The sequence below is a fragment of the Protopterus annectens genome, chromosome 7.part1 (assembly GCF_019279795.1).
Source record: "Protopterus annectens isolate FY-2018-M chromosome 7.part1, PAN1.0, whole genome shotgun sequence".
NCBI lineage: Eukaryota > Metazoa > Chordata > Ceratodontiformes > Protopteridae > Protopterus > Protopterus annectens.
Genome location: NC_056740.1, coordinates 425,563,240 through 425,588,504, shown reverse-complemented (window position 1 = coordinate 425,588,504; position 25,265 = coordinate 425,563,240). Strand labels below are relative to the sequence as shown.

The window sequence follows — 25,265 nt, the reverse complement described above, 5'->3', positions numbered from 1 at the left end:
GAAATGACACAAAAAAATCAATACTAGCTGACAAAAAAAGTTACTACTGCCAACTACAAAATAAACACCAAAACAACTCATAAAATTTTGGGCAGGTCTTAATAACCTCTTACGCCCAGGCAAGTCCTCAACTCCCACCCCAGAAATGTTATCTGATAAAACACCATTAGAAGTAGCTAACACCTTTAACTCATTCTTCACGAGTACTATACAAACCTTAGCTAACCAACTATCTGCTAACTACAGTCCTGTGACGGAGCATATTCCAGAAACTAGACCCACTTTCACTCTACAACCTGTCCCTACATCTAGCATAAGATCCTTACTACAAAAACTTAAACCTACTACCCCCTCCGCTGACCTTCTCCCAGCCGAATACTTACAGAAAGCCGCAAATGCAATAGCCTACCCCATATCAATACTTATAAATCGCACCATCCTGGAATCTTCCATCCCGACAATTTGGAAAACATCCCATGTTATACCTCTTCATAAAGGTGGCTCTTCCACTGAACTATCAAATTATAGACCAATAGCCATAATGTCCCCTCTTGCCAAAATCATGGAAAAATGTATACATAAACAACTACTTTACTATCTAATCCAGAACAAACTACTGACCAACTCACAACACGGATTTAGACCCAACCACAGTACAACTACTGCACTACTCTCTTTTACTGATACTATAAATCGCAACCGTAATAACAAAATAATATCATCTGCTCTCTTTCTGGATCTTTCAAAGGCCTTTGACATGGTTAACCACCAACTACTTCATAATACTCTAAAAACTTTACAGCTTGACAATCTAACTTTAGGCTGGTTCCAAGCATACCTCTCTGATAGGAAACAAGCAATACTCTGGCAAAATCAACTTTCCAATCTCCTACCAAATACCATAGGTGTTCCACAAGGATCCATACTGGGACCACTTCTTTTCTCAGTCTTTATTAACGACCTACATAAAGCCATCCCTGATACAACCTGTATACAATACGCTGACAATTCGACCTTAGTCTGTTCGGACACCTCTTTAGACAATCTATTAGCTAAAACCCAATCCTGCTTTACAGCTGTTGAAAACTGGCTAACAGGAAGACAGCTACTTCTTAATCCCAAAAAAACCAAACTGCTTCTTTTTCACCCTACTGAAAAACTTCCCTTCACAGACTTTAATATACACTCAAATAATGGCACAATTATAACACCTGACCCCCATACTAAACTACTAGGAGTTACCATAGACAATAAACTTAGATATGACATACATATTAATCTTACTATCAAAACTGTCAACAGGAAACTAGGATCATTATATAGAATCAAAGCCTTTCTAACACCAATGGCAAAAACAACTATTGCCGTACCACTTATTATCCACACTTCTATATGCATCCCCAATGTTCACTAAGCTGAATAAAACTGAGCTAAATAAACTCTCATGCTCATATAATCACATTGCCAGATTTGCAAATGGTACACCACATAGAACACACCACTGTAATAACCTAAAAGACCTTGGATGGATAGAACTCCTAACCTCCTTCAGCAGACTCAACTTACTGAGGCATATAAAATACTTAACCATCCTGATAAAACCCCTGCTCTAAAGAGCCTAGTCGTTCCTTATACTAACCTAAATAGCCTACGCTCCTCAAACAGAATACTTATTCAAAACGTCAAATCCAATAATGCAGGTGGAGATGCTCTATTTGCTAACACCACTGCCAATATATGGAATTCTTCCCACCAGTATTACCACCAATACCTCTCTATCCTACTTTAAAAAAAGTCTATTCCAATATTTTAAGTCCCACTGGATATGCCAATGCTCACACCCTGACTAATTGCCTTGAGGTAACTCTCATCTCTCACCTCTCTTCTCTCAAATGAATCCCATGGAACTTACCATGTCAGCTTCTTTTTTCCTCATATTTCCCCTTGTATTTCTCTTCCCTCTGAACCACCTTAGACCGGTATTATCTTTTATACATGACTAAGTGTTTTCTTCAATTCATATATCTGTTCTGCTTCTAAATACCCTCATTTTATCATGTACTTATGAATGTAACTATTAATGCCCGTATCTCTGGCTTCTCTTTTTTTATAATTCTATAATAGTTGTTTAATTTAATATCAGTTTTATCTATGTAACAATGTACCAACTGTTAAATGTGGAGCTTTTCTCCCCGGGCCTCCGCTGAAAATGGACATGTATCCAGTCGGATTTTCCCGGTCAACAAATGTAAAATAAAATAAATAAATAAATAATTTAGTGCCATTGTGCTGTAACTCAGAGCAGATCTGAGTGTTGCCATTGAGATTCTTGACATAGCTATAGAATGCTTTGTGGTTGTCTTTAGAATCAGTGGCAATTTCATTTTCATAACTAGCTTTGCAGGATTTTATCAGGGATCGCAGCTTCTTACTAAGGCTGACCAGGGAACTCCTCCACTCATGGGATTTTACTCTCTTTTGCAACAGTTTCTTCCTTCTGTTGTACAATTTGTTTATGGCAGGGGACCACCAGATTGGCTTCCTTTTTTGGAGGATAGCATCTTGGTTCTGTTTGGGATAGCATGATCCATGCACTCGTGTTAAGTGCATATAAAGTGCAGTTGTGTAGGATTCAGTAGTCATAACTGTATTGTCCATCTGCATGGGTGTCATGAAGTTCACCACTTCTGTCTTAAGAAGCATGAAGTTGGCTTTGGAGAAATGTTTTACTGTGGTTTCCTTAATGGGGGGGGCAGGATGTGGATATTGAGGGTGATTAGCTTATGGTCAGATCGGACCCATGAGGCATTGACTTCAGGTGTGGAACATCGGTCACTCATGTTGGTAATGACTAGATCTAGGATATTGTTGCCCCTGGTGGGCGTGTGGATAAGTTGATCCAGGGCATTGGAGTTTATGAATTCCAGAAAGCTTTGAGCGAAGAAGTTGGTACATGAGTAGTTTTCCCAGTTAATGGAGGGGTAGTTGAAATCACCCATTATTAAGGTATTTGGTTGAACCCTAATATTTTCCAATACATCAAGAAAAGAGAAGTGGGAATCCTGGGGCATGGTGGGGGATCTGTAGCAAGCTACAATTTGGATTGCAGTTTTGCCCAGAGTTAGTTGCACTTGAATAACCTCGGATGCATTATGCTGAGCAACTAGCCTGGAGGTGTGGATATCCTTAATGAATATGGACACACCTCTGCCTTTGGTATTCCGGTCCAGGTTACATGGCCGAAAAGTGTGGTATGAGTTATAGCATGGTAGTGCAGGGGTGCTCTCTGGAGCCTTGAACCAGGTCTCAGTCACTGCACAGATATAGATGTTCTCCATTTTAAGGAGTTCCTTGAGTGAGTGCATTTTCAGATTTAGACTTCTAGCATTGAGTAGCATCACCCTCAGTTTTTGCTTGCCTGTTCCTGTTACGGTGGTGAATTCATTATTTGAACCTTGTCTAAAAAGGCACTATAGGGGCGGCAAGAACCTTAGCCAGTATCCGAATCCCAGGGTGACAGGTGCAGGCCATCTGGGGGGGGGGCTTTTTAGTGTGGGATAGTAGTAGTTTACCAGTAGGGTGGATGGGTTTGTGTACATGCAGGAGGTTTTGGCCTGTGGATCTCAGAATGCGGTAGGTGTGTAGGGTGTTAGAGATTTAGCAAGAGGGGGGCATTCTGCTGGTTTAAAGATGAGTTTGTGGGCTGTTGTAAGTTGTAGGTACTTTAAGTGGTTGTGGAGTTCTAGCCAGTTTAGGGTGTGTAAAAATGCGCTTAATAAACATGTTAAAGCATGGCCTAGGCATTATTTTAAATATTGTGTTATTGAGCATGTTGACCGAGGCTTCAGAGGGCATCCAAGTCATGATTATTTAGAGTACAAAGAACTCAAATGGCAGATTCCATGTAATGCCACAGAACCATAGGTTCATAGGTAGGTACTAGGCTATCGGCCCTAGGGCCTATACAAGCCCAGCCAAAAGGTGCCCTGGCTTTTGCCACCCAAGAAAATTATTTTCCTGTGCCACTGTTGAGAAGAGCCACAGAAGTGATCCCTGGGGTGAATTTCCTATTTTCCATCCAATCATCAAGATTTTTCTTGAAGAGTGCTAATAAGGAGCTTTGTTTGATATAGATAGGTAGTTTATTCCAGAGTATGGGGAGCCTCTGGGACAGTAATCTATCCCTCCAGCATGTTCTGTTTATTGTGGTGACAAGGTTTAGGTCCCTAGAGCATGTAGCTCGGAGGAATTGGGATTTCTTTAAGTGGAGCATGTCCAACAGCTCTGGGTTTGACATAGCTTTGTATGTTAGGCAGAGATCACCTCTGAGTAGGCGGTATGCGACAGAGTAAAACTGGAGTTCTTTGAGACAGTCTTCGTAGGGCATCTGTTTGAGGCTGGCAATCCTCTTTCTGAGGTATTTCTGCGGCCTTTCCAGTTGTTGTAGATGTCTTGTGAGGTACATACCAAAAGGGGCATTGTACTCTATAATAGGTCTAATGAGTGATGAGTAGAGGGGAACAATGACCTCTTTTTTTCTGGATGAGAAACCTTTTGTGATGAGGTGTGTCACATAGAAGGATTTCCTGACTACTGTGGCAATGTGATTATCAAAGGAGAGACTACTGTCCACTGTGTCCCAAGGTTTCTTATCACACTTTTGGTGTTAAGTATACTACCGCCTATGTTGTAGTTCATGGGTACAGAGTTTTTACCAAAGGGGATGACAATGCACTTTTTGGCACTGAGCTTGATGCCATGGCTTTGATACCAGGCATCTGTCTCAGTGAGGCCCTTTTGTAGGATGTCCACATCATTAGGAGTTTCAATTATGGCTCATAGTTTGCAGTCATCTGTGAACTTCATTAGCCAAAGACCTTCTGTGTTAGTCTGTACTTCAGAGAAGTAGATACCAAACAGGTGAGGACCCAGGACTGAACCCTGTGGTACTCCACTTGTCACTGCTCTGAAGTCGGATTTAGAGTCTGCTACTTTCACAGTGTGGGTTCTGTCAGTGATCCATTTGGCAACCCATCATGTGACATAGGGATTTATACCTAGTTTAGTGAGTTTATCTATAATTTCAGAGTGGGGGGTGGTGTTGAAAGCCTTGGCAAGATCTAGATAGGCTGTGTTAACCACCTTACCCTCATCTACGGCTTTGGTGACTGCTTCAAAGAAGTCTATCAGGTTTAGGAGATATGATCTGCCTTTTACAAACCTGAACTGGGTGGGGTCCAGAGTTTGGAGATTACCAATTTCTTTGTTTATAAGTTCCAAGATGATACATTCCATGGCCTTGCAGACCAGGCTCATCTGGCTAATGAGGCGGTAGTTCCTAGGGTCTGTGGTGGCCCCCCCTTGTGGAGTGGGATAACCATCACTGTGCCCCATTCAGCAGGCACAAAGCCTGAGGTGAGGCTATGATTGAACATGGTACTTAGGTGGGGTCCCAGTTTGCTCTGTAGTTCATGTAGAATACAGCCTGGGATGTTGTCTGGTCCCATGGATGCTGTGTTCTTGGCTTTGAAGAGTGTGGTTTTTACCTGTGCAGCTGTGATTACAGGAACTTTGCATTCTTCTGATATAGAGATGGGCCCTTTAGGGGGTGAGAGGGGGGGTAAAGTTAGCACTGAACCTATCTGCCAGGATGTTGGCAATATCAGTTGGGTCTGTATATTATCATGGGTGACGTCAACATTAACTGGAACCTATGCTCTTCAGAGACCAACCCCATCCACATTAACCTATATGGGTTCACCCAGATTATAAATACTACAACTAGAACTGGAATGAAAACCAAAAAGAAAGTATTTTAGACTGGATCCTAATAAACAGCCAGCCACAAACATACGAGTCTGGGACTGCACCAAATGACCTAAGCGATCACCTCTTCACATATATAACAAAAAATAAAATAGGCCTATCTGCCACTCCCACGTACAGGTCAATTCGAAATAAGAAGCAATTTGACCCTACAAAATTCCAAGAAGAACTCAGATCTTGTAATTGGGCCCATTTAAAGTATCTCCCCCTTGAAGAAGCAGTATCTAGATTTAATACCACCTTCCTAGACATACTCGATAATCATGCTCCAAAAAGATTAATTAAGACCAAAGCAAACGTTGCACCCTGGCTTACAAAGGAAACTAAATCTAAAATTAAAAATAGGAACAAATCCTGGGAAACTTGGCGTGCAACCAAATTATCCTGAGACCGCATCCTATTTCAACAGCTAAGAAATGACACAAAAAAATCAATACTAGCTGACAAAAAAAGTTACTGCTGCCCACTACAAAATAAGCACCAAAACAACCCGCAAAAATTTTGGGCAGGTCTTAACCTCTTGCGCCCAGGCAAGTCCTCAACCCCCACCCCAGAAATGGTATCTGATAAAACACCATTAGAAGTAGCTAACACCTTTAACTCGTTCTTCACGAGTTTTATACAAGCCTTAGCTAACCAACTATCTGCTAACTACAGTCCTGTGACGGAGCATATTCCAGAAACTAGACCCACTTTCACTCTACAACCTGTCCCTACATCTAGCATAAGATCCTTACTACAAAAACTTAAACCTACTACCCCCTCCGCTGATCTTCTCCCAGCCGAATACTTACAGAAAGCCGCAAATGCAATAGCCTACCCCATATCAATACTTATAAATCGCACCATCCTGGAATCTTCCATCCCGACAATTTGGAAAACATCCCATGTTATACCTCTTCATAAAGGTGGCTCTTCCACTGAACTATCAAATTATAGACCAATAGCCATAATGTCCCCTCTTGCCAAAATCATGGAAAAATGTATACATAAACAACTACTTTACTATCTAATCCAGAACAAACTACTGACCAACTCACAACACGGATTTAGACCCAACCACAGTACAACTACTGCACTACTCTCTTTTACTGATACTATAAATCGCAACCGTAATAACAAAATAATATCATCTGCTCTCTTTCTGGATCTTTCAAAGGCCTTTGACATGGTTAACCACCAACTACTTCATAATACTCTAAAAACTTTACAGCTTGACAATCTAACTTTAGGCTGGTTCCAAGCTTACCTCTCCGATAGGAAACAAGCAATACTCTGGCAAAATCAACTTTCCAATCTCCTACCAAATACCATAGGTGTTCCACAAGGGTCCATACTGGGACCACTTCTTTTCTTAGTCTTTATTAACGACCTACATAAAGCCATCCCTGATGCAACCTGTATACAATACGCTGACGATTCGACCTTAGTCTGTTCGGACACCTCTTTAGACAATCTATTAGCTAAAACCCAATCCTGCTTTACAGCTGTTGAAAACTGGCTAACAGGAAGACAGCTACTTCTTAATCCCAAAAAAACCAAACTGCTTCTTTTTCACCCTACTGAAAAACTTCCCTTCACAGACTTTAATATACACTCAAATAATGGCACAATTATAACACCTGACCCCCATACTAAACTACTAGGAGTTACCTTAGACAATAAACTTAGATATGACATACATATTAATCTTACTATCAAAACTGTCAACAGGAAACTAGGATCATTATATAGAATCAAAGCCTTTCTAACACCAATGGCAAAAACAACTATTGCCCGTACCCACTTATTATCCACACTTCTATATGCATCCCCAATGTTCACTAAGCTGAATAAAACTGAGCTAAATAAACTCTCATGCTCATATAATCACATTGCCAGATTTGCAAATGGTACACCACATAGAACACACCACTGTAATAACCTAAAAGACCTTGGATGGATAGAACTCCCTAACCTCCTTCAGCAGACTCAACTTACTGAGGCATATAAAATACTTAACCATCCTGATAAAACCCCTGCTCTAAAGAGCCTAGTCGTTCCTTATACTAACCTAAATAGCCTACGCTCCTCAAACAGAATACTTATTCAAAACGTCAAATCCAATAATGCAGGTGGAGATGCTCTATTTGCTAACACCACTGCCAATATATGGAATTCCCTTCCCACCAGTATTACCACCAATACCTCTCTATCCTACTTTAAAAAAAGTCTATTCCAATATTTTAAGTCCCACTGGATATGCCAATGCTCACACCCTGACTAATTGCCTTGAGGTAACTCTCATCTCTCACCTCTCTTCTCTCAAATGAATCCCATGGAACTTACCATGTCAGCTTCTTTTTTCCTCATATTTCCCCTTGTATTTCTCTTCCCTCTGAACCAACTTAGACCGGTATTATCTTTTATACATGACTAAGTGTTTTCTTCAATTCATATATCTGTTCTGCTTCTAAATACCCTCATTTTATCATGTACTTATGAATGTAACTATTAATGCCCGTATCTCTGGCTTCTCTTTTTTTATAATTCTATAATAGTTGTTTAATTTAATATCAGTTTTTATCTATGTAACAATGTACCAACTGTTAAATGTGGAGCTTTTCTCCCCGGGCCTCCGCTGAAAATGGACATGTATCCAGTCGGATTTTCCCGGTCAACAAATGTAAAATAAAATAAATAAATAAATAATTTAGTGCCATTGTGCTGTAACTCAGAGCAGATCTGAGTGTTGCCATTGAGATTCTTGACATAGCTATAGAATGCTTTGTGGTTGTCTTTAGAATCAGTGGCAATTTCATTTTCATAACTAGCTTTGCAGGATTTTATCAGGGATCGCAGCTTCTTACTAAGGCTGACCAGGGAACTCCTCCACTCATGGGATTTTACTCTCTTTTGCAACAGTTTCTTCCTTCTGTTGTACAATTTGTTTATGGCAGGGGACCACCAGATTGGCTTCCTTTTTTGGAGGATAGCATCTTGGTTCTGTTTGGGATAGCATGATCCATGCACTCGTGTTAAGTGCATATAAAGTGCAGTTGTGTAGGATTCAGTAGTCATAACTGTATTGTCCATCTGCATGGGTGTCATGAAGTTCACCACTTCTGTCTTAAGAAGCATGAAGTTGGCTTTGGAGAAATGTTTTACTGTGGTTTCCTTAATGGGGGGGGCAGGATGTGGATATTGAGGGTGATTAGCTTATGGTCAGATCGGACCCATGAGGCATTGACTTCAGGTGTGGAACATCGGTCACTCATGTTGGTAATGACTAGATCTAGGATATTGTTGCCCCTGGTGGGCGTGTGGATAAGTTGATCCAGGGCATTGGAGTTTATGAATTCCAGAAAGCTTTGAGCGAAGAAGTTGGTACATGAGTAGTTTTCCCAGTTAATGGAGGGGTAGTTGAAATCACCCATTATTAAGGTATTTGGTTGAACCCTAATATTTTCCAATACATCAAGAAAAGAGAAGTGGGAATCCTGGGGCATGGTGGGGGATCTGTAGCAAGCTACAATTTGGATTGCAGTTTTGCCCAGAGTTAGTTGCACTTGAATAACCTCGGATGCATTATGCTGAGCAACTAGCCTGGAGGTGTGGATATCCTTAATGAATATGGACACACCTCTGCCTTTGGTATTCCGGTCCAGGTTACATGGCCGAAAAGTGTGGTATGAGTTATAGCATGGTAGTGCAGGGGTGCTCTCTGGAGCCTTGAACCAGGTCTCAGTCACTGCACAGATATAGATGTTCTCCATTTTAAGGAGTTCCTTGAGTGAGTGCATTTTCAGATTTAGACTTCTAGCATTGAGTAGCATCACCCTCAGTTTTTGCTTGCCTGTTCCTGTTACGGTGGTGAATTCATTATTTGAACCTTGTCTAAAAAGGCACTATAGGGGCGGCAAGAACCTTAGCCAGTATCCGGAATCCCAGGGGTGACAGGTGCAGGCCATCTCTGGCAAAGCATCGTGGTCTGTCAACCATGTCATCCCAGGCAGACAGATACTGGATCCCTTTAGAATGGTATAGCCAATTGTTGAAGTCAATCATTTTGTCCTTGTACTACCCATTCGATTCTCAGCTAAAGCATCTTCTGTGTGGAGGCATGCGTGAATTGGCGTGCCTTCATTGAAGGTTGTGCATCAGGGCTGGTAACCCGGTACGTAAAAATCCACTACCAATCATTAGCGGACCGGAGTTCTGCTGTGGCGACCCCTAAACGGGAAAAGCTGAAAGACACAAACAAACTGCGGTATCATTCTGGGTGATGGCAAAATGCTACTCAGGGCTAGTGTCATACCTGCCTGGGCTACAACATCAGAGAGCTCTCCATGTCTCTTTTCATGTAGTCCAGGGAGGTACATCTCAGGCTGTTCACACCAACATGGACAATGACAGAGTCATATTTGTACTTGTTGTGGAGTGACCTGAGTGCGTGGGTTATGTGGTGGATCCTGGCACCCGACAGGCAGCTGACAGTAACCTTCTACTTGTTTAGTCTGGTGAGTGTGACTTCAGTGTGCCTGACTATAGAGTCACCTATGACTAGTGTGTTGGGTATGTTGTTTTGCCTTATTGGCTGTGGTTGAGTGACACACTGAGTCTGCTGGCTATGTGTCATTTGGGTTGTGTTGGGGGGTGGAGGTTACTTGTATTTCTGCTTTGGAGGTCTCTGTTGCTTGAGCAGATTATTATTGAATGCCTCCGTGAATGTTATTGTGTTTCTATGGTGGATTCTGGTGGTGTAGATTTAGTGAGAATATGTGGTGAGTGTGGTGTGGTGCAAGTGTTTACCTTCTCCTCTTGATTGTCAAGTTCAGTTTTGGTTGGAGAGAGCTTTACCTCCAGTTTGGCTAGAGAAGTGCATCTCTCACAGGTTGTAGTGTTGGGTGGTAGGAGGAGAGGGTTGTCTGTGTACATGAAGCAATTTCTACATTGCCCCAAGATACCCAGATTCATCAGATAGACAGGAGTGAACACTGGGAGCTGACCCTTGGGCATGCCTGAATAAAAAACTATTTTCCTCTAGATAAGTGAGGAAAGTGAGTACAAGAGCTGTTTTTCTCTAAGCAAGTGAGGAAAGTAAGTACCAAAACTGTTTTCCTCTAGGTAATGAGGAAGGTTGAGTGCTGTAGTAATTAGTAGCTTATTAGTGCTTACAAGTTCTGAACAAGTGCTGAGCATGAATAAGCAAATTCAAGTGGTAAAACTAAGACTCTGTATCTGGACTAAACTAGTTATAGGAAAGGGGGGAAACAAGTGCAAATGCGGGCTTTTAAATCAGAAAGTTGAGAGAGATGGAAAAACTGCCCAAACGGCCAATTACTACAATTTCTGGGCCAGAGCCACTCTTTATGTGGTAGATAGGTTACCTAGTGCATACCACTCCCACTGATAAGCTAGAAGGCTTCCCTCCAACACAGAAAGGCTTGTGGGGCTCAGAAGCTTACATACAGTCCTGGATACAGCAAATCTGTATCTGGAACACTAGTTACAGGAAAGGTAGGAAACAGGCTTACAGTTTTTTTTTGTTTTTTTTTTTACAGAAAAGTAGCAAAAACAGTAGTAAAAACAATTCACATGCAGTGCAAGCTAGCACACTTCAGTATGTAGCAATATTAGACCAAACACAGTTTAAAAAATGCATTTAAATTTTTTTTTATACAGAAAAGTAGCTAAAACAGCAGTAAAAACAATTCAAATGTAGTGCAAGATAGCACACTTGAGTATGTAGCAATTTAGACCAAACAGTTTACAAAAATGCAATTAAAAATGACTAAAAACAAGTGCAGAAGGAGTCTATTATGTAGAATGAGGTAAAGAGATGGGACTGGGGGGAGTGTCCCAGATCAAATCTACAGTGGGGGCGGGCAACTTTAAAAGCCTCCAAATTTAAACAACAAGACAGAATAAGGAGGGTGGGTAGGGGAAAAAACAACACCTTCAGCAGAGATCTGAAAAACTCCTTCAGCAGAGATCTGAAAAACTATACAGTGAAGCAAAAATAACAGTGCTCAACTCTGAAGTCAGCCAAAATAACAGTGCTCAACTCTGAAGTCAGCCAGCAATGATATAAAATTAGTCAAACAACAGTTAACAGTACACAACTCTGAAGTGCCAATAAAATATACTTAGCTCTTTATATCTCCAGATAGTTTGAAGAGTACTCTGTCAGGACACAGGAAGGCTCCAGCAATGATATGCAGGCTGTTACTGACAGGGTCTAATTATATGCAAGTAATCCTTGAGACAGTCAGATAACACACAGTATGTAAAACCAGTTATACCAACTTAAGACACAGAGAAATATGGGGAGGTGGGAAAAAACACCTTCAGCAGAGATCTGAAAAACTATACAGTGAAGCAAAAATAACAGTGCACAACTTTGAAGTCAGCCAGCAATGATATAAAATTAGTCAAGCAACAATTAACAGTACACAACTCTGAAGTGCCAGAAAAATATACTCAGCTCTGTATATCTCCAGATAGTTTGAAGAACACTCTGTCAGGACACAGGAAGGCTCCAGCAATGATATGCAGGCTGTTACTAACAGGGTCTAATTTTATGCAAGTAATCCTTGAGATAGATAACACACAGGATGTAAAACCAGTTATACCAACTTAAGACACAGAGAAATAGGGGGAGGTGGGAAAAACACCTTCAGCAGAGATCTGAAAAACTATACAGTGAAGCAAAAATAACAGTGCACAACTCTGAAGTCAGCCAGCAATGATATAAAATTAGTCAAGCAACAATTAACAGTACACAACTCTGAAGTGCCTGAAAAATATAATTAGCTCTGTATATCTCCAGATAGTTTGAAGAGCACTCTGTCAGGACACATGAAGACTCCAGCAATGATATGCAGGCTGTTACTAACAGGTTCTAATTTTATGCAAGTAATCCTTGAAACCATCTGTTTTAAATGAGAATGTTTCCCTAGCCAGCTTGTTGAGGCTGACATCTGTCTATTATTTGTAATTATTTGTAGCTAGGTTAACCTTTATATAGGGACTTGAACAACCATTACCACAGTGACATTATGTAGTGTGTCCTGTTTTATACTAGATGTATTTCTTTGTTGGTAAGATTATGTGCTTATGTTTTCTGTTTTTTTATATTTATTCTTATTATTCTCTTGAATTATAATGTGTTTATATATTATTTATACACACTTGTGATTTTTTTGTATATGGACATGGCTGTACTGTTTAGAGCACAGGTTGGGGGTTTATTCATGATTTTACAAAGCTAGAAAACAATCTGTGTAGGAATTGCTGTTCAAGTACTTATACTCTTTTAGTCGTATTCTGCCAACTAATTGTTTAATTATTAAGGCTTTGAGAGATTTAGTGTGTTATGCACACTAATAATAGGTGCTTTAGAATTTTTACTTAAAAAGAACTTGGGTTATACAAAAAATTGATTGTGTTTTATGATTTAACTTAACAATGTGCATAGGTTTTTCAAAAACTGGAAAGGGCTCTTTAAATTGCAGAGAGAGAGCACACTAATTAACTAGCTTCTTTGTTAATTTGACATGTGACTTGTTACTTGTATTTAAAGTGTAGTGTGTACAATGGCAGTTTCCCTGATGAAGTCCATGTAATTTGGATGAAAGAGCTCATTGCTGCGGAATAAAAGAATCTTGGTTTCACTTCTGCCTCCTCCTTTTGGATTTTCTTTGGTTATGCACTGGAAATAAAATGAATAATTCCACAGTTGCCTGTCCTTCTAAAGAAACTTAAAGAGTTTAAGTAGTGAACTAAAAATAAGTAAGAGATGAAAATACTTTGAGAATGGGCCATGACAGGTTGGATAGAACAGAAAACTGCCATTATGAAAATTTAAAGTTATGTTTCCTTAAATATGAGATCAGTTGCATGCAAGGCTTGGTGTTAAAAGATGAAAAATTCATAGTAACAATTCAGTTAAGAAAGGAAACTTTGACACAAATACTTTATTATAGCTTGCCCTTCGGAACTGTGAAGTCTAAAGAAACAGAAAAATCATGTCTTATTTTGGCCAGCTGTGTCCTCAGTACAACAAGAGGTTCAGAGCTGTGCCATGTACAGTGCTCATTATAATAGTAAGTATACGTATGTATATGCACTGTGAAGTCTGGTTTTCTATACAGTGTTGTACACTCTCAAAGTAAAGCTGAAGTTGCTTGCAGCAGGCCTCTCATGAATTATCTCATTAATAATACTTTTAAATACAAAGTGTTAGTATAACCTCTTCCCTAATATGAGTCTAGCTATAAGGAAAAGCTGCTTGCTTCATCAGACCAAATACTATACACCAATTACTCCTAGACTCACATTCTGTCAGCTTCGAGGAGTTTGTAATAGTATCAATCAGTTAATTCAGCAAGACCCATATTTTGAGCATAACTGTAAACTGTGTAGGTAATAGAGCTGCTGTCTACAGCTACAAGAAGAAATGTACAGATAGCCCCAGTTCTGCACAGATACATCCACAGGTATGGCTGCACCCCATTGGAAGTCTTTTACTAGGGGGAGTCACCAAAACCTATTGTGTCAGGGGAACATCCCTTTAAGCTGCTGATGTGCTTCAACAAATTGCATATAGTTGATTAAGGGAGACCATCTCAGTAAATCACTTTTTCTTGAATATAGTGGTAGTAGAACATAGATCCATAGCTCAAATAGCAAGCAGAAGAACAACTCATCAATGATTTAATCCACTTTTGATGCATCTCACAAAATGAAAGAATGTGTAAAATTATATTCTTCAAATACAATAAAGAGAAAAATGTACATGCACAGTTCTGCACTATCGGATCTATTGTTTTAAGGTAATAATTATCCGAAACCTAGAGCATATCACCTGTAGACTCGATCATCAGAGTTTAAATCTCTCCCAAACTCACAAAAGTAAAACTTGTTTCAAGTATGATACTAAATATATTGTATCCAGTGAATGAATACTACGTTTGCAAAAACCTGGGACTGCACTTTGAAATCATGTCTTTGACTGATGATAGTCACAAGTCAAAATAGCAGCATACTGCACGCCATCACCTCTAAGTGTCATGCATTGTGAAAGTGAATATGGTGTTTGCTCTGAATAAGTTAACTGTTGCTAGGTAGCAGTCATCTGCAGTATGACTAAAAGGTACGTAATGCCCGCAGGGCTGAGCTTCTGCTCTTTTACAGAGGAATTAGTATCTCACTCCTCAGAACACTGATGGAATGCTCTAATGTATTTAGCAAATTTAGTAAACTTTATGAATTTCTAAAAAGGCAAAGACCACTAAAGTTAACTATAGTACATGGTAGTTATAGCAGATGATTAAAGCTCTGAGCTGTTATGAGCTGCCTCCTGTAGTCCTTGGTAAAGAGTTTGATTCCTTCCACCTCCATTTGCCTATTATGTAACTCTGAGTAAGTCATATAACCAGACATTGCTCCTGGGTTGCCCCTGGAAAACGGATGCTTTCTCCAGTGGACATACCTAGTTAACAAACAGATAAAATAAAATAAAAAAAAATCATAATTACGTAGTAGTTGCATGTTCTCTACTGTAATTATAGCAAGACCTGTGGGATGTTTAGCCTTATCACTTGTGTCTGTGCTTTTATGTGTACAGGATGCTGACTTGTTACCAGTGCTGAATGACACAGTGAACCAACCATTCACAATGCTATGGCCTACAGATGACACATTTAAAGCCCTCCCTAAAGAGAGACAAGAGTGGTTGTATGATAGTTCCAACCGTGAGAAGCTGGCAGCATATTTGAAAGTGCACATGATAAGGGATCAGAAGGTAAGGGCACAATATGAATTTTTAATATACATATATGACCAGTTAATAGCAAAGGTATGAATGCAGCTATGATGCATTAGATAAAAACAGAGCACACCTACTCTCAAAGTATTTGTTTCTTATAATATACATCTTGGAATGATCTGTTGTCCTTATAAAATGGCTTCCTTCTTATGTTTGATATGTAAATGAAGAATTTCAGTAAGATTGTTTCATTATCATTTTATATTGTAGTAACAATGTATAGAATAAGATGAAGTGATTCCCTGATTCTAAAGTTAAAATTGGTTGTGAATATGAGCACTTTGCTGTCAGTTGATGAGGTTCTATGACACCATCTCTTGATTTTTTAAACGTAGTTTGCTGATGTTTTCTGATTCTTCTTAGGTTTTTATCATGCTGATCTCTGCTGCAGTAGCCTTAGCTATATGGGCTATATCTTGTCAAGGATATAACAGTTGAACAGCTTCCAAAGCTTCAGGGCACCTTCATGTACCCTAACTGTTAAGTCAGCTCATGCTGAGCTGACTAAAAAGACAGGTTTGGGTACCAAGCCCATCAGCGCCTTACTGCCACTGAAGAGTAAGCTCCTCTGCAGACTGTCAGGGATGAACACTTAGCTTGTGCTGTTCCTTTGAGCAGATAATTTCCCTTTGAGGAAAAACCTTCTATATTATAGCAATTCCTGTTTAGGAAAGTTACTTTTAATCTTGGAAGGCATGTTTAACTCATTTCAGCTGTGTGCACCTCCAGGTCTTTCTGCAGTTACCTCTTACTGCGGCTTTAGGTGTCACATATTGCTTGTTTATATTTGCATTAGTAAAACTATGCTACATGCAAGGTGTCAGAATATTTTATCTTGAAGCATACATGATGGCAAACAGAAATGTATAGATATTTCACCTCTGTCAATGAGTGTTTGTTAGAACTGTAACGTGATAACTTCATTTTTAAAAACTCAAGCCACACCCACTGGGAGTTAAAGGTACACACTCAAAGAGCCGTACTGGAGGGAATGAGTTATTGCCAATATAGCAAATCAAAACCAAGAAAATCTAAAGGTATTATTGCTCAATACTAGAAGTCTAAACAAAAAACTCCACGCCCTAGAAACTCTGTTTACCCTAAAGAATGCTGATGTCTGTGTGATAAAGCCACGGAGAGCGCGCCAACAGTGCAAGGTTATAATGCCTTCCACACATTTAGGCTGGCTACTTCACAGGCAGGGACTAAAGGTGGAGGTGTCTCTATTTACATCAAAAATAAATATTCTTCAAGGTTGGTCAAACAGGACAATGCACTTGAGTTGCTCCATGTTCAAACCACCATAGGTAAAATCCAATACCACTTCCATGCAAGCTATAGGTCCCCCTCTATGAGCCCAGGAAATCCATACCATGTACGTAAACTTATTAAAACACTAGCCATCCAACCCAATACCATATTCATGGGTGACTTTAATTACCCCACTATTAACTGGGAATCCTATATGACACCAAACACACAGGCACAGAGATTCCTGGATTTTGTAAACACAAACTCCCTGGACCAGATAGTCAATACACCAACCAGGGGTGCAACCATACTGGATCTAATCCTCTAATCCTCTAATCCTCACTAATATGGGAGACTGCTGCACACCCCCTACTATAATGCCACAAAATAGTTTCCTTTGAAGTAAAAATAAAACCTGGACCCCCAGCTAAACCTGGAATATTTAGGAACTATTCTAAGGCAAACCTCCTGCTATTAAGTGAGAACATGGCAAAATTTCAAGTTCCTATAAACCCTGTGAACCCTTCTGCCTATGTAGAACTGTTCACAGAAACCCTGTACAAGCATGTTAATAGCTGCAGAGCGGCAGCTGTTCCCACCAGGAAGAAGTACAGAACTAAAAAAAAACAAGCCACCCTGGTAGAATCACAAAATCAGTCAGCTGTATAACAGGAGGAAGAAAATCATGGCAAAAATTAGGAGGTGCAACATCCAGCAGGATAAAAGCACTCTTATCAACTAAACAAACAACTCAGAGAGCAAACAAAGTCTACCAAAGCCAAACTTGAGGTGTTTGGCCTCCCAGGCCAAGGACAACCACAAAGCATTCTTTAGCTATGTCCGCAACCTCAAAGGCAATGCACAATTGTGTGCAGTGATCATTGTAAATGCAGCCACCTATATTGAGCCAAAAGAGAGAGCAAACCCCCTGGCTGATAAATTCAGCTCCAACTTTACTCCTCTCTCCCCCTCAACCTTCCCTCAGGAAATATCATCAAATATAACTCCCCCTGACTATCAATAGGAAATGGGTCCTTAATGCTCTCTCTAAGACCAGACTAAGAACATTGCATCAATGGGCCCAGACAATATCCAAGGATGCTTTTTAAATAACATGAAATATGACCTATCAGGGCCTCTGGAATTACTATTTAACTATAGCCTCCAAACAGGCTTCATGCCTCACGAATAGAGAAAGGCATCAGTCATCCCTCTGCACAAAGGTGGGCCATCTACAGACCCTGGAAACTACAGACCCATAAGTCTCACTAGTCTTATATGTAAAGCCATGGAAAGAATTATCATGCAGATGATCAACAGAGATATAGTAAACCTCCAGACACTGGACCCAACCCTAAACCTCCAGACACTGGTCCCAACCCAGTTTGATTTCGACAAGGGCAGATCATGTCTACTCAACCTGGTAGACTTCTTTGAGAAAGTCACTAATGCAATGGATGAGGGCAAAATCATTCACACTGCCTACCTTGACCTCTGGCCAAGGCATTTGACACAATACCCCACTTGGACATTGTTGACAAACTCAAGAGGTTAGGTGCAAACCCGTCTGTCACCTGCTGAATAGTCAACTAGTTCACAGACAGGACCCAGGAATTTAGAACTGGGGAGTCCACCTCTACAAAGAGGCCAGTCACAAGCGGAGTCCCTCAGGGATTAGTCTTTGGACCGCTCCTTTTTGGCATTTACTTCTCAGAAATCAAGACCAATGTCAGTGGTCTCTGGTTGACTAAATTTGCAGATGATTGCAAATTAAGAACTGTCATTGAATCCCACACTGACACAAATGTTTTCCAGGAGGAGCTAACACAGGCAAACAACTGGTGTCAGAGTCATGGACTAAAACTAAATGCCAAGAAATGCATAATAGTATCCTATCGGAAGTCATCCATCCCTGGTAATTATCATATTTAGAATACACTCCTTAGAGCTGACCCAGTAGTCAAGGACTTAGGGACACACATAGATAGTAATTTAGACTTTGATCATCACGTGTCTACAGTGGTGAGGAAATCATTCTATACTGCGCAACTTATAAATAAAGGTATGGCATCTAAGTCCAAGGAAGTCATTGTTCCACTGTATTCGGCATTCATTGAACCTATCGAGTACAGTGCCCCATTTGGTATGTACCTAACCAGGCATATCCAAAAACTGAAATGTCCACAGAGGTTCCTCACTAAAAGAATACAGGGCATATGTAATATGTCCTATGCAGACCGCCTCAAGGCCCTATCCCTGTATTCTGTCTCCTACAGGCTTTTGAGGGGCGATCTAGGACCTTCTGGAGTGATAGCTGTATATCCCAGAGACTACCCCCATCTATGGAACAGATTCCCTATCCATGTGAAGCAGAGTTCCTCCCTAATCCAATTCAAGTGCAACTTGGACAATTGGATGGGAAACCAGAAATTCATCCCTGGTTTGGCACCTATGTCTCTGATGCAAACAGGTAACCTGTAAATGGTTCATCTCCCAGGCTCATGCTTACACTTATCAAGGGTATCAGAACTCATCAGAGATTGGAGATGCATGGCTAGGCTTAAAAACGCCTTGTGGTTGTTAGCCTAGTAAACATCTTTGAACCTATGAACAGACTGTCTGAGTCTTAACTTTCATTTTAAATGGAAGTGTCAGTTGTTTAAAATAATTGAAAAACATATTTTTTCTGTAGTGAAACTGTTTATTTTACTTTTGGAGGCTGATAAAATGTTTTAAAGTGCTTTGTACTGCATTTTTATGTGAAAAAAGTGAATTTTGAAGGCTTTTAATTTGCTGTTTTCTCCAGGAAAGAGGCACTAATTTCGGCTTCACTGTGAAACAAACTACCATTCCTGCGGTCAGTCCTTCTTCCAGCCACAAAAATTAAGCAAACAGCCTTTGCCACATCAGGTTAGCAGTTTGCCTCAGCCCAGGGGACTATACATTGGCCATACCTTGTTCCTCATACCACTCGTATTTTTCCCCGGTTCCCTCTCGTGTAGCACCTACAGCCACTATGGACTGGGGGTTAGCCACGCCTTCTGTGGCTTTTGAGGTCCCCTCAGTGGGCAATGGAGAGCCACTCTTTTTGGTTCTGGAAGAAGAACAGGGAGGGAGGGCTTCCCTGTTTAGTCATAATATTGTACTCAACCCTGTGGAAGCTGCAGATGCAATTAATAACACTTTTACTGGCCTGCATTTTCATGTCAAAAAGAAGTAGAAAACTAAACATGTATCAATTCCTCCTCCAAATTCTTAGACAGAACACGTTTACTGGGTCTAGCTCGGGGTTTAATTCAGGGTTATTCATCCTTCTTACAAAGTGGTTTCTGGTAAAATAAAGAGGGCTAGCTATTTTATAGATTCATAGGTGTGTACTAGGCTAATGGCCCTGGAGCCCTTACAAACCCAGCCTGTAGGATTACCCTGACATTATGCCACCCAACCTTGGTTCCCAGTGCCTCTGTCGAGTAGAGCCACTGTAGTGATCCCTGGGGGTGAATTTTTATTTCCCATCCACTCATCAAGGTTTCTCTTGAAGAGGGCCAGTCTCTGGGTTATGTACCTGTCCCTCCAACATGTTCTGCTGATTGTGGTAATGAGGTTGAGGTCACTGGAGTGCATGATGCTGAGGGATTGGGATTTCTTTAGATGTAGCATTTCTAACAGAGCTGGATCAGGCATGGCTTTGTATGTCAAGCAGAGATTGCCTCCAAGTAGGTGGTATGAGACAGAGAATAGTTGGAGTTTTTTGAGTCTGCCCATATAGGACAAGTGTTTAAGGCCTAGGATCCTCTTTGTGAGGTACTTTTGCGGCCTCTCTGGTTGTTGCAGGTGTCTAGTGAGGTACATGCCAAATGGGACATTGTACTTGATGATTGGCCTAATGAGGGAAGATTAGAGGGAGACAATGACCTCTTTCTTCCTGGATGCAAAACCCTTAGTAATGAGATGTGCCACATAGAAGGACTTTCTGACCATAGTGGCAATGTGGTGGTCAAAAGAGAGGCTTCTGTCAACCTGTGTTCCCAGATCTCTTATAACACCTTCTGTGTTCAGTGGACTACCATCGATATGGTAATTCATGGGAAATAGGTTTTTCCCAAAGGGGATGATGACACATTTTTTTGGCATTGACCTTAAGGCCATGGTTCTGACACCAGATGTTGGTCTCAGTGAGGCCTTTCTGTAGGATGTCAACATCACTTGGGGAGTTAATAATAGCTCCCAACTTGCAATCATCAGAAAATTTTGTCAGCTAGAGACCCTTTATGTTGTTCTGGACTTCAGAGAAGTATATACCAAACAAGAGAGGACCCAGGACCGAACCCTGTCAGACTCCACTCGTGCCTGGTCGGCAGTCTGACTTGGAGTCCACTGCTTTCACACTGTGGGCTCTATCTGTGAGCCAGTTTGCAACCCACCTAGTGATATAGGGTTGATGTCTACCTTATTGAGTTTTTCTATGATTCCTGAATGGGGAATGGTATCAAATGCCTTGGCCAGATCAAGGTAGGCTGTATGAACCACCTTGCCTTCATCCACAGCTCTGATGACTGAGTCAAAGAAGTCGACCAAGTTGAGCAGGCATGATTTACCCTTCACAAAACTAAACTGTGTGGGATCCAGAGTTTGGATATTCCCTTTATCCTTGTTTATTAGGTCCATGATGATGCGTTCCATAGCTTTGCATATCAGACTTGTCGGGTTAATGGGGCGATAGTTCTCAGGGTAAGTAGCCGTTCCTCCTTTGTGGAAAGGGATGACTGTAGCAGTGCTCCATTTGATAGGGACAAAGCCTGAGGTGAGGCTGTGACTGAAGAGGGCACACAGGTGAGGTACCAGTTCACTCTGTAGTTCATGTAGAACACAGCCAGGGATATTGTCAGGTCCCATGGAAGCTGTATTCTTGGCCTTGGGCAGTGCTGTTTTAACCTGTGCAGCAGTAATACTGGGTGCCTGGCAATTTACTCGTATTGTGATTGGTCCTTTGGGGGGGAGTGGTAAATTTGGCGCTGAATCTGTCGGCCAGCATATTGGCAATATCTGTTGGCTCAGTATAGGTGGTACCATTGTGCAGTAGCTCAGAGCAAATCTGGGTATTTTCTTGAAGAAGTTCAAGATTCTGAATCTGGACAGGTAGATAAAGGGAAAGATAAAGTGTTTTCTCTTCAGTTTCCTGATTGAGCTCAGATGAGAGATCAGTTTATGATTCTCCCTGTGGGGGTTTCACCTTCTCTGAGACTATTTCAAAAATGTCCCAGTGTTTTCAGTGGGAGAGCACTAAGGTTTTACATTCCCTCAGAAAATACTATGAGCTGTTACCAAGGGAATTTCCAGAACCTTCACTTATTCCCCATTTCTGCCAGCTCTGGTGCCTGTCTGTGTCACAGCCTGTAATTTTCCTGACAGTCAGCCTGTTGCCCCTAAAAAGGTAGATAGACTGTATAAAGTTTCTCAGTCTTTTATGTTTTCATATAGTCTTCCCTGTCCTGACCCAGCAACTATAGCTTTAGTTACAAGCATAGTTGGTTCAACTAGCACCCTGGGCCAGTACTACAAACCAATGCTGCACCCTCAGGTCTTCAAGTGAAGAGCAAGCAAAAAAAAAATGTCACTGTAATAAGCTGCAGCTCATTATAGTTAGATGAACATCTCTCCTCTTCCCCTCCCCCCTGTTCTTCAATCAAGTGCCAAAAAAAAAAACGTGCTGCTTCTACTGGCACACTAACCATGTGGCCAGATGGACAACACACCCTCCTCCCTCGTGCCACAGCCAATTAAGGCCTATTTCTGTGCCCTGCCCCAACCCTTCTCCAATTTATTTCGTTAAAAAGAAGTAAACAAATAATGTCTTCTTTTAAACTGTAGTAAACTGTTTGGTATGCCACTGTTCAAAGGCATCCTGTACAGAGCACTACAATGTTCATGTTTTAGTTTAAACAAAAAAAAACTTTTTAAACTGTAGCAAACTGCTTGCAACTACCCTGACTACACAGACTGCTACAACACTTACATTTTAGTTAAAATAAAAAAATGTAGCAAACTGCTTGCTACATGCTACAGTTCAGACCACACACAGAGGTACAGTGCTCAGGTTTGACAGTAAATGCAATAGCCGGCATTGCATTAAAGAGAGAATGGGATTGGCTAATCACACCACCCCAACATTTTGCACCTGGTCAAGTTGTCTCTCCTGCCGCACTGTAGCTATGCTGCTGGCTTTAGTTAATCCTACTGTTGTTAAACATTTGGTTAATTCCAATCTTACTCTTTCAGACAAGGATGGGAAGATTATTGATAAGTATAGGAAAAAAATGTATGGTTCTGCCACTATTATATTCAGAAATTTGAATTGTCAGGCTCATAGGTTCATAGGTTCATAGGTAGATACTAGGCTATCGGCCCAAGGGCCTATGCAAGCTTAGCCAACAAGGTTCCCTGGCTTACGCCATCCAAGAAAGTTATTTTCCTGTGCCACTGATGAGCAGAGACACAGAAGTGATCCTCAGGGTGTATTTCCTATTTCCCATCCACTCATCAAGATTTTTCTTGAAGAGTGCTAATGAAGAACTTTGCTTGACATAGATGGGTAGCCTGTTCCAGAGTATGGGAAGTCTCTGGGATAGGAATCTATCCCTCCAGCATGTCCTGTTTATTGGGGTGACAAGGTTTAGGTCCCTAGAGTGTGTAGCTCGGAGGGATTAGGATTTCTTTAGGTGTAGCATGTCCAACAGCTCTGGATTTGACATAGCTTTATGTTAGGCAGAGATCACCTCTGAGTAGGCGATATGCTACGGAGTAAAGCTGGAGTTTTTTGATGCGGTCAGTGTAGGGCATTTGTTTGAGTCCAGTAATCCTCTTTGTGAGGTACTTCTGTGGCCTTTCCAGCTGCTGCAGATGTCTTGCGAGGTACATTCCAAAAGGGGCGTTGTACTCTATAATGGGTCTAATGAGTGATGAGTAGAGGGTAATGATGACCTCTTTTTTCCTGGACGAGAACCCTTTTATGATGAGGTGTGCCACGTAGAAGGACTTCCTGACTACTGTAGCGATGTGACTATCAAAGGAGAGACTACTGTCCACCTGGGTCCCAAGGTCTCTTATCAAGCATTCGGTGTTAAGTAGATTGCTGCCTATGTGATAGTTCATGGGTACAGAGTTATTACCAAAGGGGATGACACTGCACTTTTTGGCATTGAGCTTGAGACCATGGCTCTGACACCAGGCATCTGTCTCCGAGAGGCCATTCTGTAGGATGTTCACATCATTTGGGGACTTGACTATGGCTCCTAGTTTGCAGTCATCTGTGGACTTCGTTAGCCAAAGGCCTTCTGTGTTAGCCTGTACTTCAGAGAAGTAGATACCAAACAGGAGCGGTCCCAGGACGGAACCCTGTGGTACTCCACTCGTCACTGAGTTGAGGTCAGATTTGGAGTCTGCAACTTTTACAGTGTGGGTTCTGTCAGTGAGCCAGTTGGCAACCCATCTTGTGACGTAGAGATTTATGCCTAGTTTATTGAGTTTAGGTATAATTTTAGAATGGGGGATGGTGTCGAAAGCCTTGGCGAGGTCAAGATAGGCTGTGTGAACCACTTCACCCTCATCTACGGCTTTGGTGACTGCCTCAAAGAAGTCGATCAGGTTCAGGAGGCATGATCTCCCCTTCACAAACCTGAATTGGGTGGGATCCAGAGTTTGGAGGTTACCAATGTCTTTGTTTATGAGTTCCATGATGATACGTTCCATGGCTTTGCTGACCAGGCTCGTCAGGCTAATAGGTCTATAGTTCCCGGGATCAGTGGTGGCTCCCCCTTTGTGGAGTGGGATAACTGTTGCTGTGCGCCATTCAGCGGGCACAAAGCCTGATGCAAGGCTATTATTGAACATGGTGCTTAAGTGGGGAGCCAGTTCATTCTGAAGTTCATGTAAAACGCAGCCTGGGATGTTGTCCAGTCCCATGGATGCTGTGTTTTTGGCTTTAGAGAGTGTAGCTTTCACCTGCGTAGTTGTGATTACAGGGACGCTGCATTCTTCCTGTATATATATATATATATATATATATATATATATATGGACCCTTTAGGGGGTGAGGGGGGGGTAAAGTTAGCACTGAACCTATCTGCCAGCATGTTAGCAATATCAGTTGGTTCTGTAATTTTCATGCCTTTGTGCTGTAACTCAGGGCAGATCTGAGTGTTGCCATTGAGATTCTTGACATAGCTATAGAATGCTTTGTGGTTGTCCTTGGAATTAGTGGCAATTTTATTTTCGTAGCTAGCTTTGGAGGATCTTATAAGGGATCTCAGCTTCTTACTGAGGCTGACCAGGGAGCTCCTCCACTCATGGGATTTTACTCTCTTTTGCAACAGTTTCT

At 41.2% G+C, this 25,265-nt stretch overlaps 1 protein-coding gene across 1 annotated transcript in view; it reads left to right on the top strand.

The window, feature by feature from the left end:
• STAB1 (stabilin 1) overlaps positions 1 to 25,265 on the top strand; it is a 2,761,215-nt gene that overhangs the window by 2,021,248 nt on the left and 714,702 nt on the right. Inside the window, exon 55 of the mRNA XM_044078505.1 lies at positions 15,437 to 15,613. Within this exon, the coding sequence (XP_043934440.1) occupies positions 15,437 to 15,613 (177 nt within the window). The remainder of the gene's footprint in view (positions 1 to 15,436; positions 15,614 to 25,265) is intronic.